This window comes from Cryptosporidium sp. chipmunk genotype I (assembly GCF_004936735.1).
Source record: "Cryptosporidium sp. chipmunk genotype I strain 37763 chromosome Unknown contig_14, whole genome shotgun sequence".
Lineage (NCBI taxonomy): Eukaryota > Apicomplexa > Conoidasida > Eucoccidiorida > Cryptosporidiidae > Cryptosporidium > Cryptosporidium sp. chipmunk genotype I.
In genome coordinates this window covers 162,942-178,086 of record NW_027125584.1, presented here as the reverse complement: position 1 = coordinate 178,086, position 15,145 = coordinate 162,942, and the positions used below count along the sequence as shown (strand labels likewise).

The 15,145-nt window shown below is 39.4% G+C and overlaps 6 protein-coding genes across 6 annotated transcripts; 2 read left to right on the top strand and 4 right to left on the bottom strand.

Moving 5' to 3' along the window:
• Nucleotides 1-70: 70 nt before the first annotated feature.
• Nucleotides 71-871, bottom strand: ELE39_000888 (apicomplexa specific secreted protein; the record flags this gene model as incomplete). The annotated part of the gene is made up of 1 exon (XM_067343928.1): nt 71-871. The coding sequence occupies one exon, from the start codon at nt 869-871 to the stop codon at nt 71-73; it is 801 nt and encodes a 266-aa protein (XP_067202647.1).
• A 155-nt stretch (nt 872-1,026) lies between these two features.
• ELE39_000887 (RNA binding) lies at nt 1,027-2,409 on the bottom strand (the record flags this gene model as incomplete). Its single annotated transcript, XM_067343927.1, has 1 exon — nt 1,027-2,409. The coding sequence occupies one exon, from the start codon at nt 2,407-2,409 to the stop codon at nt 1,027-1,029; it is 1,383 nt and encodes a 460-aa protein (XP_067202646.1).
• Nucleotides 2,410-2,766: 357 nt separating this feature from the next.
• On the bottom strand, nt 2,767-3,948 carry ELE39_000886 (UBA TS-N domain-containing; the record flags this gene model as incomplete). Its single annotated transcript, XM_067343926.1, has 1 exon — nt 2,767-3,948. One exon carries the CDS (start codon nt 3,946-3,948, stop codon nt 2,767-2,769), a length of 1,182 nt encoding a protein of 393 aa, XP_067202645.1.
• Nucleotides 3,949-4,271: 323 nt separating this feature from the next.
• ELE39_000885 (uncharacterized protein) lies at nt 4,272-5,437 on the top strand (the record flags this gene model as incomplete). Its single annotated transcript, XM_067343925.1, has 3 exons — nt 4,272-4,319; nt 4,380-4,530; nt 4,596-5,437. The coding sequence occupies 3 exons, from the start codon at nt 4,272-4,274 to the stop codon at nt 5,435-5,437; spliced, it is 1,041 nt and encodes a 346-aa protein (XP_067202644.1).
• Nucleotides 5,438-5,523: 86 nt separating this feature from the next.
• Nucleotides 5,524-12,837, bottom strand: ELE39_000883 (uncharacterized protein; the record flags this gene model as incomplete). Its single annotated transcript, XM_067343923.1, has 1 exon — nt 5,524-12,837. The coding sequence occupies one exon, from the start codon at nt 12,835-12,837 to the stop codon at nt 5,524-5,526; it is 7,314 nt and encodes a 2,437-aa protein (XP_067202642.1).
• A 530-nt stretch (nt 12,838-13,367) lies between these two features.
• Nucleotides 13,368-14,756, top strand: ELE39_000882 (Sec14 domain containing; the record flags this gene model as incomplete). Its single annotated transcript, XM_067343922.1, has 1 exon — nt 13,368-14,756. The coding sequence occupies one exon, from the start codon at nt 13,368-13,370 to the stop codon at nt 14,754-14,756; it is 1,389 nt and encodes a 462-aa protein (XP_067202641.1).
• Between the last annotated feature and the right edge of the window lie 389 nt (nt 14,757-15,145).

The window sequence follows — 15,145 nt, the reverse complement described above, 5'->3', positions numbered from 1 at the left end:
TGGTAATAAATTACATTCCCGAGCAATGTGACAAACAATCTTGGAAACTGGATTCTAATATATAATAAAATCATATTGAAAAGGGAAGGTTGGTTGGCGCAGGAGAACCAAGCAACTGTTCCATAGTAGCCTGCATCTGGAAGCTAATCCGTCCAAAATCGGGATCATTACGAAGGGTTTGGGAATGAAGCAACATGGCGGTTTCAATGTCGTCAGAACTCAAGTTAAATTGCTTCTCAACTTTAGAGCCCACCCAAACCTGTGCGGCAATAGTCAAGGTTTTAACATCAAATTGATCTTTATTAGCTATAAAAATGTATTGGTCTACGAACTCTCTTAGTTCTTTCAACATGAACTCATTAACCTTAATCAGCTGATCACTACCAATGTTACCTGCTCGCTCTGTTATAGAACCTGGTCCGTGGATCCCCATGATCTTTTCTATTGCACTACTTATGCCCTCGTCATTATAAAAGCGTTCTACCAAGCGATCAAAGTCCACTAGAGAAATTTTCCTTTTATCTAATGGGTCTTGAGGTGACGCATCTTTAACCTTATTATAGCAATCCTGAAGAGACTTTGGGGGGTCGGCAACAAAGTCGTTAGTCAAGGAGCGCATTATTTTCTTAAGAGAATTTTGGCTCTCTAAAATCTCATCAAGCAACAATAACATGTCTTCTTTAGTAAAAGTATCCAGCGATCTTCTTACCGTGTTCTCCGGTACATCTTTGATTGTTGATGCTTCGACTAAAGTATTGGACTCGTCCTTATTTTCTGAAGAGTCATCTCGGAATAAGTAGTACAGAAGGGCACCAACTACTGCCACACCTCCTGCTACTGCTGCTGCCGTCCTGAATTTGGATGAACCCATAATATCTAAAGGTTCCCCTCACTTACAAGTTGTCTTAAATCAACCTCTAAATCCTACTAGTGTTATTATAGACAGAAACTCCTTTCTGGACCGAACTTATAATTACTTTCGAGCCTGTCAAAGTATCGGTTAATATCCCCCACGTCGCATCAGCCTTAAAATAAGGCGCCACCACTCAGGCCAAAAGGAACCAAATTACCGCCATATAGTCCGGCGGGCTTTCCACCAGATTTATCAGAAATATGGTGTTCTGGTGCTCCACCTCTAGTCCTTGATCTTCTTCCTATTCCCACATTAGGAGCTCCAAGTCCAGTGATCCCAGGTTGTGAGAAAAATGCATTTGAGATTGTGCCAAAGTTGCCTTTCATTGGGTGATCAAAGTGTGAATTATTCATAGCAATTCCATTGGTCTTGCGGATACCGTTCACATTTCGTCCGGTAAATCCATTTCCATTTGGCGGGAAATTCTTATTATCTGCATAGCCACACAACTTTTCGTACATTCTGCGTTCAATAAAGTCTCTAGCTTTCTGGCGTCCAAAAGCTGATCTAGAGAATATGAGGACTCTCTCAAGAACGTTTCCTTTATTTTCATCGATAAATATAAAGGTTCCAGTTTCATCCTCAACACGCCTTAAGAAGCTTCCTTTTGCACCAGTTACATACCCTATCACATTTTGTGGAATTGAAACGACCGTCACATCCTCTCTGGCTCTGGTGTCAACAGATACAGTCGATGTTCTTTGGGCAATAAGCCATGCCAAGTACTCTTTGGCGCGTTTTCTCTCACTTAGGTCACCATGAATAAATGCAAAGTTTCCAACGTATTCAATAATAGCTCCACTAGATGCACAAAGTCTTCTTCTTGTATTTCCCTCTTTTCCTACAGCGTAGCTGAGGTCCTCTGTTTCGATATGAACAATATCTGTAGCCAGATCCTCGATGTGGTCGTGTGACTCTGCTTTCAAATCTTTTGTAAAGTGCCCATTAATCTTTTGCTCAATATAACACATTACTCTCAGTTCTGCAGCTCTTCTATTTCTAGCAACTCCAAATATAGCCAAGATGTATTGTGATTGACCATTGCCATTGCCTATGGGAACTCCGTTGTTTGGGGGGGTACTGTCAGTGGGACACTCTTCTTCTGGTCTGCTGAAGAACATTAAGGTCCCAGAATCCTCCTCTATTGCTCTCAGTCCTTGACCCTTCTTTCCTGTTATATATCCAACACAGAGAGCTGGTACATTAACTATTGTAAGGTCATCTCTTGAATCTGGGGTAACATCAATGGTAACTGGGCCATGCTTCTGTTGAACTAAATATTTGAGATATAGGTAAGCTTTTTCACGGCATGCTGCGTCTCCATTTATTTCAACCCTGGCTGTCTTGCTATCATCCTGAATAATTGTAATGGAGGTTCCAGAAACCGCTGCGAGCTTTCTCCTTGTTCTTCCTCCAGTTCCAACAATGAACGACGCGTCTGCAGACTCTATCTGAGCAATTGTCTGGTTATCTCCAACTTTCAGAATATTCAACATGTTTTCTAGTGACTCCTGTTTCCTAGCTAATTTAATTATAACTTGGTTCTTTTGCTTGTTTCCTGTATTTTTTGCTTTATCCCTCGGGCATGTCTACTTGGCGCTAAATTCGCCAGCCCCTCATTCCAGGCATCACTTTTTAACGAATTGGGCGGCACACTCCCAATGCTATAAAAGAATGCAAACAGGGCGGAACTACAAAGAACACGAAATTTAAGATGAATGTTTTATTTCTACTAAACTGGATATGATTGCAAAGCTCTTAAATTTGTTGGCCAGTAGGTTCTAATTATTATTAAAACCTAGCAGAAGGAGCATTCTTAATTCATGCATATTCTAAGTTGCGATTTCTCGCCATTATTGGCTCGTTTCATCTAGCAGAATTGACACAGTGCGGGCGATGTCTCCTTTAGTTTTGTGAAGAGCCTGTAGTATTTTTTTGTTGTCCTCGAACCCCATTTTTTTCACTTCTGCTAGCAGTTTTACGTAGTCAATTGGACTATCTGACTTTGGGTCGTTGCTTGCTTTAGATACTGGGCATGCCGACTCTTGAGTTCCTTGTTCATTTGCCATCCCCAAAGAGCCCAGAGTGCGTCTTAGCAAATTGATTTGAACCTCTAAGTGCTCTCTTTCTTCTCTGCTCAGTGGTTGGCTCAGCTGTATTTCGTATCTGAGCTGATCTTCTGCTTGTTTCTCTCGGAAACCAATCAGGAATAGCAGTTCAAGGCCTTCATCTATGCTCATTAGTACACTCTTTAGCGTATTGCTCGTAGACTTAATACTTCTGTATCTTAAATCACTGGGATTACTTATAATATTGAAAAGTATGGTTTCCAGAGTTTCTAATACTCTTTGGCACTGCCATCCGTATTTGTTAGAAACAGTATTCAGCTTTTCGGATAGCTTGGATGTAGTATCCGAAGATCCCGAAGAGCCATAGTGGTGGCTTGTCCTGCTACTTGCTGTGGAGCTTGACCCAGAACTTAAGTAGCTGAATTCCTCTGCAGTTTTATTTATCACGTTTGAGGGGTTAATGCCGTTCGTGTTCCAAACATTAGCAACTGAGCGGATTGCCTGGCTCTTCTGCGCTTTTTGAAGCATTGGAAGAATCATTGAACCAAAAGGAGTTCTCATTACCTCATTTGGTAAATCTAAAATATAAGATGGAATACCTTCTCCTATCAAAAACTTGACTATGTTATCTGAAAAGTGGTTACAATTATGATTTAAAAGGTCGTAATTGTCGCTGTTAAATTCATTAGAAATTGATTCCAAGTGACCATTTAGTTCTTTCTGAGTCTTTCTCGTAGTTCCCAACGCCAATGTTCGGATTGGCTTTAACCCGTACAATCTGGTAATCTCTTCCGGCCTAACACAAACTATCCCACCCCCATAAAAGTACTCATACCCATAAACCAATACTCCTGTATGATAAATCGCCTCAATTGTCCTTCCTAAAAGCATTGGGGACAACTGAGATGCCATTCCATTACTTAGGTCGTAAATATGAAGTTCAACTTTTTCCCCTATATTGCTCATTTGAAAATTTTCACTGAAATCCAAAGTACTATCCTAAATCAACAAATTAAATAATCCAGTAAAAACTAACAACTAAACTATAATCACTTTTTAATCCTTATATTTTTATCAACAGGTAAATTTCAATCTCCCTCTATCTGACTTTTCCTTTACCTAAAATTTATCCTCCCCACACATTTTGGCGCCACTTTGTTTCTGGCTGAATTTTTTTAGTCACAAAATGCTTTTTCAGTCAAAGAAGGACTGGGCCAATATCTATTTCTTAAAAGGCTCAGCATGAATTTGCTTTAAAGTTAATTTGTTTTAAAGCTACCTCGGGAAAAATGTACTTTGCTCTTTTACTTGTTCAATTACTTGTTTTCCAAATGGAAGTGAGTTCTGCATGCATCCAAAAACTTTATGGAGGCAACTAATTCCATGATTCCACAAAGGCTTTCCGTCAGAATGCTGATACGGATGAAAACTCATTGAGGCAGATTCAAAGATCTTGGCCTGCTCTTTCTGACTGGATTTGTGAAGAACTCTATTGCTCTGGTCTTCGAATTCCTATACATTTTGGAGCTAAAACAATATGGGGGAAAGGTAAGCTACTAAACCAAATCAAAAATATAGGGAAGGATTAACTCTCTTCTATTTCTAAAATTTAGGAAACCTGGAGGCATCAGACGATGAGTATTATAGATTACATTTAGCTTCTGATGAGTCTGAGCCAGTGGATCCGTTTGACAATAAAGATTTTCTCCTTAATTCTGTCTCAAGCTTAACAAGTAATGCCATTAGATTTGGCGTTTATCACTACGTAAACAGGAGAGATTCCAAACAGACGAAGCATAAATCTTCTGATAGCCTGGAGACTTCTGAAAAACCTGAAAAGAAGTCCGAAAAATATAAAAACAAACTTAAACCAGAAAAGGATTCAGATAAGACCCAGAAGGAGAAAAGTTGCAGTAAGATGAAATACTGGTGGTCGAAGTATATCCGCAGACAAAAGAAGAAAAAGGAGGAAGATCCAAAAGAAAAGCAGACTTCTACACATAAGAATCAAGTTGATAGTTATGAATATCTATTTTTTGGTTCAAATCCTGGTAATCAGTCCAACTCGACGTTGAGGAATCCTCAAGCCCCAAGGAAGCTGTTTATTCAGGAGGTGGCATCAGATGAGGATTTTATGAACTCTAATTATAATGGGAACAAGATGCGCCCCGAAACCTACGTACCGCTTGAAATCAAGACTTCTATTTTTGCTGCATACTTCGCAGCAGAACCTGTTGTTATTCACTTCTCCAAAACGATTACTAGGAATAGAAGGGTTAAATATGGACAAGAAATCGCTGTTGCTGAAGCATTTCCCAGAACTGTGAATAACTCACTATCAAGTATTATTTTGGCAAGATGTGATGGTACTATATCCATAATAAATCAGACCAAGGGACTTCCGATCCAATCCACTCGGATGTTTCTTGTGATTACATGCAATGATACAGCATAGGACAAGATCTGGCTGAAATACTATGCATGGAAAAGTAGTGGGAAAATAAAATTGCTTCCACACAATGTTATTCTGAATCGTAATTTCTAGTTACTCTTCGGTCGACTTTTGTTGTCTGGTCTGCTGATTTTCGAAAATTGGTGGATTCGGTTAGCCAGTTGAGATTTTATCTTACGTTCTTCAACTATATCCGGGCTCGGATGAACATAATAAACTTCTGGATTGCCAAATTTATCTTTTTTCTGTGGCCTCCCAGGCTTTGGGATCCCTGTTCCAAGTCCTTTTGAAGGTCTCATTTCAACATAACTGTTAGGAGTGGTTGCAGCTTTCATATCATTAAAATAGTCAGGATCAGTCAGTAAATCGTCTCCAGGGCTCAGCTCAAGTCTCTCTCTGACATTATTCTTTGAATCTGTAAAAACGCTTCTTTTAACCCTTGAAGCCTTACTGTTGATACCAAATCCGCCTATAACAGTGGAATCAACTCCGTTAATTTTGCTATAAGTGTTGGCTAAAGTGTTAGACTGATTCTGAATATGAATGTTTAGTCCAAAAGAACCAGCAACTGGGCCAAACGATCTTCTAATTCTGGCAGATTCCTTATGTAAAGGTTTTAGACCAATCTCTTTACCCATTGGATTTGCAGAGCTTTCTCCCAGAAAGACACGATCACCTCTTCCTCTGACGGCTTTGGACTTCCCAATTGAACTGTAAAGCCCGTGAAATCCTGGAAGACCTTCAAAGCCTTTCGGTGGGATAAATTCTCCATCTATAGATTCATAATAGGCTTCAGCTGCTTTCCTGCAATAAAAGTTGGCATTTTGTTTTCTCTCTTCCTTTGTTTTCCCAGAAATTCGAGTTCCTGAAATCGCCCTAAATTTGGCATTAGAGATAACAGATAAGCAAGCTTCAGTCATACCTCTTGCATTTCCCATTGGCTTTGGGTAAAAATCTTTTGGCCTTTCAATTGGAATTCCTGCCACCAAATTTGACCCCTCACTTGCAGGTAAAATCTTCCCCAGTTGAGAAATGACAGTCCATTCTCTATCAGCAAGTCTAGAGCTTGCTAACTCCTCCTTGGTCACAGCCTTTTCTTCCAAGCTTCTTTTGGATAAGTTACCTTCTGTAATTGAAGCATCAGCAGAGTGGCCACTTTTGTTTCGACTAGATCTGATCTTCTTCCTGGGTTCTTGCGAGATTCTATCAGGATTGCTCCTGTTTCTAGGCTTAATTCCACTTATAATGTTTTTCTCCTCATTTTCACCTTCAGCTCCTTTAGAAATAAAGCTGTTAGAAGCTAACTCCTTATATTCCCTTTCTATCTGATCAAATTTGTTCTCAATAGGGTTAACTTCCCTACCCCTAACCACCTTTCCACCCCTAGCTCCAATCTTGAGCCTTTTGACCTTGGCAGTCTCTCCGAAGTCTCCTAAGGGCAAAATGCGATTACTCCCTCCAATCTTCGTAGTAGAGTCGTCACCGTTCTGATTAACTAACTTGCCACCTTGCTTTCCAGAATTAGGGTCTGGAATTGTCGGAATAACTGCGATCTTTGCAACGTCTGCGATATTTCCTCCGAAAATTGACTTCATATGCTCCAAGGTTCGTCCCGCCAAAACCTTTCCGTCTTGTGGGGCATGCACATTTCCTGGCAATGCAGTTTTGCCTGCAGTGTGGTGTCTCCAGGGATAGGGTGCGATTGGCGCCCAAACAACATTTTTTCCAATAGGTGGAGGTTTTCCACTTCCAGGATTAAGGAGATTGATTTCGGCAGAGTTGAGACTATCCATAATATTTTTGCGCAGATTTTCCCTATAACTATCGTTTTCAAAGTCTCTCTTGTATATTTCCCACCTGGAAGTGATATACTGGTCCATATTGAAGCTGTTGAGCTCGGGGACTTCTTCTCCTTGTTCAGGATAAAGCTCGTATAACGGGTTTCTCGGGTCAGGACCAATTCTAGGTCTGGTTGCAATCATGTCAAAGATCAAAGCATTTTCTGTGGCTGCTTTATCTTGGCTAGAATAGTTTACGTCACCTCTTGCTTCATCAGTAAAATACTTGTAGCAGACATCTCTACAGAATTGTAGCAAGGTTTTCCTGGAGATAAACTGAAATTTGTCTTTTTTAGATCCATTATTCCCTTCCTTTCCGAGCATAATAGCTGAAAAAAGTTCGTATGAGACTAAAACAAAGCTTGCAAGATGATTGTTATCCTTTGAATCAAAGGCATTCTTTAGGTCTTTTCCTGATATCTCGGGATAAGTATTCTTAAGCCATACAGAATCTATCCCAAGCACTCTATTCATCCTTAAATACTTCTCTTCTTCAATTCTCTTCTTAGCAAGGTCTATAATGCTGTTCCATCGTTTGGAGTAGTCCAGACCCAGGGGATTTCTTAGCTTGAATTTTCTGCTTACACTGTCCAAATCATTCAAAATTGCGACTTCTTCTATTACATCTTCACTCAAAGCATGGTCGACCTTCTCTTGGAAAGTGTATTCTGAAGCAGTTCTACAATACCCTTTTATTATATCCTCAATCTTTTCGCCAGTTTGTATATCGGGAAAAACAACCCTTAGATGCGACGGAATGTTAATGTCAGTTGCCAAAGTTTGAAGAGCAATTTCGCATTGAGACCGGAATTCCTCCATATCATAGCTTCCTTGAAATATGGTGTGGCGTACAAATCCTGGAATTCGATCAATCCTCGAAATAGGTCCAATTTTACCATCAATATCCCTTTGCTCAAGCTTGGAGTACTTTTTTGCCAAGTTTGCAATGACTCCCCACTGCCTATTTCTTTCAAATTCCAGAATTGCTCCTGGATAACAAAATCCACTACCTTTAAAAATGGAGTGTCCCCTTTTGTCAGAAACATGCAAAAGCACATCATTGCAATATGAATTAAGTATTTCAGACTCGTCTTTATCGCCGCTTCCAAAAACTCTAACAGCTGTAAGAATCTCCTTTAACGTTAGCTCTTTGCTTGAAGGTAAATCTGGGTTTGTCTGTCCCTGCAGCATTGTTATCACTCTTTTGCAATCTGCTACAAACTCTTCTGGGTTCTTTGAGCCTAACCAAATGTCCGGAGGATTCAATGGAAGATTTGAAACTCTCTGTTGTCTTCCTAATAGTAAATCTATATGCATCTGATTGTAAATCGCTTTCCATAAATTGTCCCTTGAAGTTGAGCTATTGGAAAAGTATTCGTCCCCCGCAGCATCCACAAAACCTCCCATCTGCCTTACTCTCTCCCTAACTTCTTCGAAAAGCTGATCGAAGTTTTCAGGTTCATGAAGTTGTGATTGCTGGAAATAATCGTTCAAATAACCCCAATTATCCTCATTTATAGCCCAAGTTATTGCATATTCAAGATTCAAATTCTCATTCAAGTAAAAAAGAATCCACTTCCTTATGTTCATGCGGTTTGTGTGCATGAATTTCAAAAATTCAATGAGTAACTCCCTATTCGCCTCCTTTTCTCCGTATGGCGCAGAAATAGGATTCGAACTGTCATCTCTCCGCTCATACCCATTCATAAAGGCATCCGAACAAAACTCTCTTATTACTACTCCCTGGTACTCTGGCGAGACAGTTCCCCACACCAAAAGTCCCCTTTCACCCAGCTTATGCAAAATCTGCATGCAGGCGGGCACGAAGTGGCGCCTTTCCACGGGTCCTGGGAAATATTCTTTAATCTCAGAATACTCTGGAAGCCAAGCAACTCTTCTAATATTACGTCTTCGATCCACCTCAACTTGTGAGAGGACCATTCGCCACTGTGAAGATGCATCTCCAAAAGAGAAGACTACAGTCTCTCCCTCAATCATTTGAACACTTTCTTGCTCTGTCTTGTTTTCATGTTCTACTGCAGAGAGAGAGGTCTGTGGATCCACTCTAGGTCTAAGGTCTACTATGCCCTCTTGCTTCTTCTTTTCTCTAGAAAGCTTATAACCAGAGTTGTAGGCCTCGTTTGCAACATGAGTGCACCATCTTTCAAGCTGAGTCTTCTGCTCCTCCAAGCTTCCCTCTCCTGGAGAATATAGCTTTCCTGAAATTCTTAGATCTGGCTCATTTCCTGATTTCCATAGAGTCCAAATGAACGCAAAACAGTAATTTCTGAATTGCACTATACTTCCTGTTCCTCTGTATTTTAACAGGGAACTAACTGGTCTTCGCCTAGGTAGCCCTGTCACTGCTGGAACCCAAGTTGCATACTTGTTAATGTTATCCACATTTGAAAGCTTATACATCCAAATCCACTCAATTGCTCCAAAGAAGGAATCTGCAGCCTCCTCACAAACCTTCCTCATTGCCAATTCAATTAAGGCCATGTCATTAGTATCAACCTCTATCTTCATTATTTCTTCATCCTTTTTAGCATTATAAAACTTTAATGACTCTATACACCTAGTTTCATAGCCCAATTCTCCTTCCTTAGATCTCCAGTAACCCTTTTTTATCTTCTCCTCCTCCTCCTCATCCCCTGATGAAGGGTTCACGTTATACCTAAATAAACTCAGAGTGTAGCTTTCAGGAGGAATAGGGTATACCCAATAAATTGTTGTGCTCTTCTTGCTCTCCTGAAGTCTCATTATAGCTTCTACTACGGAATTCCACTGAGATTCTGTGTCAGCCTGAACTTGCAAAAGACTTTCCATTGAATAATCCGTGTTTAACCCATCGAAATATCTTTTAGATGACTCCGTACAAAAGTCTGAGAGAATCTTCTCCATATTTTGTTCAACACTGCTTGGTCTCAAAACGCTGGATCTCACTGAAACGCTTCCTTCTCTATACAACTTACGTAATATTCTGAAGCAAGCTATCTTAAAGGTTGCTCGAGAAAACTGAGGCATATTCCATTCATTTGGAATTACCTCAGGTAAGTGAGTTGGAGTTTCTATATTGTTTTTAATATCCTCCTTATTTTGATCTAAAATTGCCTTCCACTGTGAAAAGCAGACTCTTGTTGGTTTTAAGCTTGGAAATCTAGGAGTGTAACTCAAATTTCCATCAATGCTTCCTATTGAAAAGTGACCAGGGTTATCCTCCAAGTCGTGCATACCTTCTAATACTATAGACTGGTAGTTTGCTTTCTTGTAGTTAGTTACTCTCGATTTATAAGTTGCAAAGTCAAAGTATCCCACATTCTTTAATCTTGAGTCAAAATCTGAGACATCCTTTTTAAAGTATTTCGCAGCTGCCTCATGACAGAATCGTTCCAACTTTGGCTTATCCATAGAGGCTCCTTTGTCTCTATAGTTATTTGTAGAAAGGTGAGGAAATACTTTGCTTAAAAAAAGGTCGTAAATGACCGAACAACAGTTATTCCTCATCTCATTAAATGTTTCAGCTGCGTAGTACCTAAAAGGTGCATATGGCCTATAAATCGGCACTCCATTAATATATTTCGAATTTATGGAAAATTCATAAATGTAATCCCACTGTCTGTTTCCAAAGTAATAGTCTGCTGCATAGTTACAGAACTCATTCAGAACCTGTTCTTCATTTGGTTTTGCCAAAGGCAAAAGCTCATATCTTGGAGGATTCTCCCTAATTCCTTCCTTTATTAACTCTACGCATAGATCACGCAGTTCTCTCATCTTCTTTGGCTTTGTGTCTAAGCTGAACTTTGTTGGAAAATCTTTTGAGAAAATTTTAAACCTCTTCAAATTCATATGTAAATCCCTGTCCTTTTGCGTAATAATAGCTTTCCACATAGTCCAAATCTCAGGATCATCAACAATGACTCCATTAATGTTCGTTGACAAAGCAGCAGCAAGACCTCCTTCATACTCGTAGTCTCCCTGGCTGGCCCTTTGAGCCCTGGTAGGGCAGGCCTCCAACTTTGTGGAGGCGAAGGAGAAGCTTTGGTTAGGCATTCTCTGAGGCATGAAATCCGGCAAGCTACTAGGGTAGGAAATTCCTGTTGATCCAACATGGGAATCAGTCTTTGTGGCCAAACTTTCTCCTACAACCTGGAGGAGATCCAAATTTGGATCCCTGGCAATAAGGGCATCAGTAATTGTTCTGACCTCACGATTCCAGAATAGCTGAAGTTCTGGATCTCCCATAGCAGTTTCTACATAGCAAAATACTGCAGCGGAGATACAAAAAGTGGTTCTGAGAAACTCTGCCTCAACCTCATCGCTGGAAGGGGAAGTAATAATTAGCTTAGCCTCCAAAGCTCTCAATGCTGAGATACAGTTGTAATACAAAGTTTTCGCATCTCCACTTAAAGGAAACAATGACTGACTGATTTCACTGAATTTTGGGATATAATTAAACCTCATTTTGCCTTTTTCAACCTTCCAGGTAGTTTTGTCTCTCTCAACCTGGGAAACGATACATTCCCACTCATCCTGACGCTTTTGAGGCCTTATGGGCACTCTATCCATGGGTATTAAATGAGACAATCCTTCTATCCCAGGCTCAGTACCTGGAATTGGAGGACCAAGTGGTAATGGGAACATCTCGATTTTATCTTCTTTGGGTTTCTCTGAAGGATCAGTAGCTCGAGCCTGGTGTTCAGGGCTTTTCTCCTCGAGATTCTTTTGATTCTCTTTAAATTCCTCTCTGCTGATTGCAAGATTCTTCATTTTATAATTATTTAGGCCTTGGTTTCTATTGCGGCCATAACCAAATTCATACTTTTGATCACTTTTTTTAAAAGGAACTGAAACTACATCTGAGATAAACCTAATTTTTACTAGGTCTTTAATGAATTCGTCTTGCTTCTTCTTATCTATAGATGCAAACAAGGGATCAACTCTTTGAAACTTGGGAGCACCTGCCGGGGATTGCTCAGGAAGAGGTGGAGGTGGTGGAGGTGGTGGAGGCGGTGGAGGAGTGGGAGGTGGAGAAACGGACAATGGAGTAATTATTGGAGAATTTGATAATGGAAAACTGGATAGCGACGATGTTTGTGGGCTTAGGCCGTTTTCTGATGTCGTATGAGAGCTTTGATCGAAGATTCGCCCTGGTTCCTGATCTTTATTTCCATACTCCTTGTTCAATTGAGAAATAAATGTTTCTGGAAGGAATGAAGTAGAAGGATTTTGCTGCAATAACAGGAGATCTTCTTCTTGTTGGATTTTATTAGAAGCTTGGCCTAAATAAGATGATGTTAAGGTTGATATTGCATTTTTTGTTGGAATTCTGAATTGGTCATGAGCACCATATATTTTATTACTTTCCTGAAAGTGATTAGGAATTTCTTCGTGTCTACGAGGAGAGTAATTGGTTGCTTCTGAGCTTTGAAGATTTTTGTTGGTGTTAACAGATGATAGAACTTTCCCAAAACCAAAAAATATCCAAAGAAGAATGACAGGAATAAGTTTGATGGAAAGCCAAAAAAGAGAATTCCTCTTCCAGCTCTTTTTGGTCCTTGCCATTTGAATATATAATCCTTGGTGGAAATGGCAAAAAGATCTATTTAAGGAACCAAACAGTAGAAAAAGTGTACCTGATTTTCGGGTTTTCAGTAAATCATGCAAATTGAATCAAAGCTGTCTTACTCATTAGTAAATTGATTGATTTTTGATATTTTTTAATCTTTTTTGAGTTTTTAAACCTCTTAGTTCTCGCTCACCAAAAATTTAGATCTAACCATTTGGCGCCAACTTTAATGCCACTATAAAAATGAGTAATTTGTGCTAAATGCATAATTTTCTGGAATTATTTGGAGAAAAGAAAGCCTTTGGAAATTGGATGATATTAAAGGAGTATCTACCTATATCACAGCAATACTGGGCAGTTTTTAAAGGTTAAGACGGATTTTTTTTTGCAACCCATTTTTTTAAGCAGCTCACTATATGTCAAAATAAAAGGCGCCAACTAATCTTGTGAGTATTTTCACACGGAAGAAAAAAAGCAATACAGAATTTTGCCTGACAAAATTAATAGAAGTGGTTAAATAAGCAAAATGGCAGACCAAGATTCTGTTGGAGTAGTAGAAGTTTACTCAAGCAAAGAGGAGGAGCGTATTTCCGAGATTATAGACGCCTTCAAGGATGCTTCAATTTTGGAAAAGTCACACTCTGAGTCAGAGAGTGTATCTTTTACATCTGCATTGGAGGAGTCTGATATGGAGCTTGTTGAGGAGCTTGATCCAGTTTCTTCCAGGAAGCTCCTCGACAGAAAGATGAATAGTTTGCCTCAACCTCTAGAAACTGTTGGGAGTCTTGAAATAGCAAAAAGCCCCTCTATAGCTATTTCCGGTAATTCTACAAGACCAAATCAAGGAAATAATGGAGGAGTAGAAATATATTCTGGCTTAAATCCATTTTCGACTACTTTGAGTTGCTTGTTATTTGAGCCATCAGATGATGATATAATCGAAGATGAAATTAGATATATCTACTTAAACCAGATTCTTTCTGACGACGAGCAGCTTTATCTAGCAAAGCTAAGAAAGTATGCCAAGAATCACGGTCAGAAGTTCCCTCATTCTGTTTGGGTTCAGGCGTTGAGATTCTTGGCTTCTTCTCGTTTTCATGTTCAAACGGCTATGGAGATGATGTTAAGTAACCATGAATTCAGAATAAAGGAGCTTCCAATAAGTGAAAAGGACGTGATAGAAGACCTTAAAATTGGAGCTATTTATTGGCATGGCAGGGATATTAAGTTTAGGCCAATCCTCGTAGTCAAACTTGCAAGGCTTGATATATTCGTTGGTGAAATCGAACGAATTCAAAAACTATTATGTTTTTGTCTAGAATTCTTCCTTAAATACCTTCAGGTTGCAGGGAGAGTTGAAAACTGGAATGTAATCATTGACCTGGCCGGCAAAGGAATAACCGATCTTCCTATTCAAGTTTTAAAGTCTGTTCTTTCTCTTGTTAATACACGCTATAGAATGAGGCTCTATAGGATGTTTATTGTCAATTGTCCAAAGTTTATCAACGTTGTTAGCAATGCCCTGGTTGCTGCAATTCCAGGATCATCTGTTAGAAAGGTTAGATTCATTGACGAATCTTACTCCGATGAAATTATCAACTTGGTTCCTCTCGAACAACTTGAAGAATCTTATGGAGGTAAATGCCCTAACCTTACCGAAAACTTTTACCCTTTCAGATTTTACCCTATGAATGAACTAGATAAGGCATTTCCTAATATTCATGCTATTATACCTCCTGAATATATCTCTGGGATGTCCATTGAGATCCCACCTAGATTTGATCTCACGAAACTCCCATGGCTCAACCAAATACCTAATATAAACTTTACTAAGAAAACAGCAGATCGACTTTCTCAAATCCTTGGTACCGAAATTAAGCCTAAGACATCTAAAGAAGACATTATAAACCCTTAAGTCTAATTGCATACTATTAGACTCCTCAAGATAAAGTTATAATCCGCGCTTGTTACTAACTGGTTCTTTACGATATGATTAAACACGCCATTTTGCCATTTCAGCCAATTAAAAGTATCAAAATTACTACGGGGAATTACTAAGTTTAAAACTTAACATATATCACCTTATTTACTTGCTTGTAAGATTTGTATTTCGGAGATTCACCCTATTTTTATTTTCTGTTATTCTACTTTTTCCAACCATCATTTCTACTTTGAAATACCTACAATCGGTCTCCCGCCAAACCCTATATTGTTATTTGCTCTGTCCTAATAACAAACCTAAGAAGTTTAATTCCTTCGTGTTTGTAATCCACAGGCTCGTTCTTTGTTCTGTTTAAGCCATAA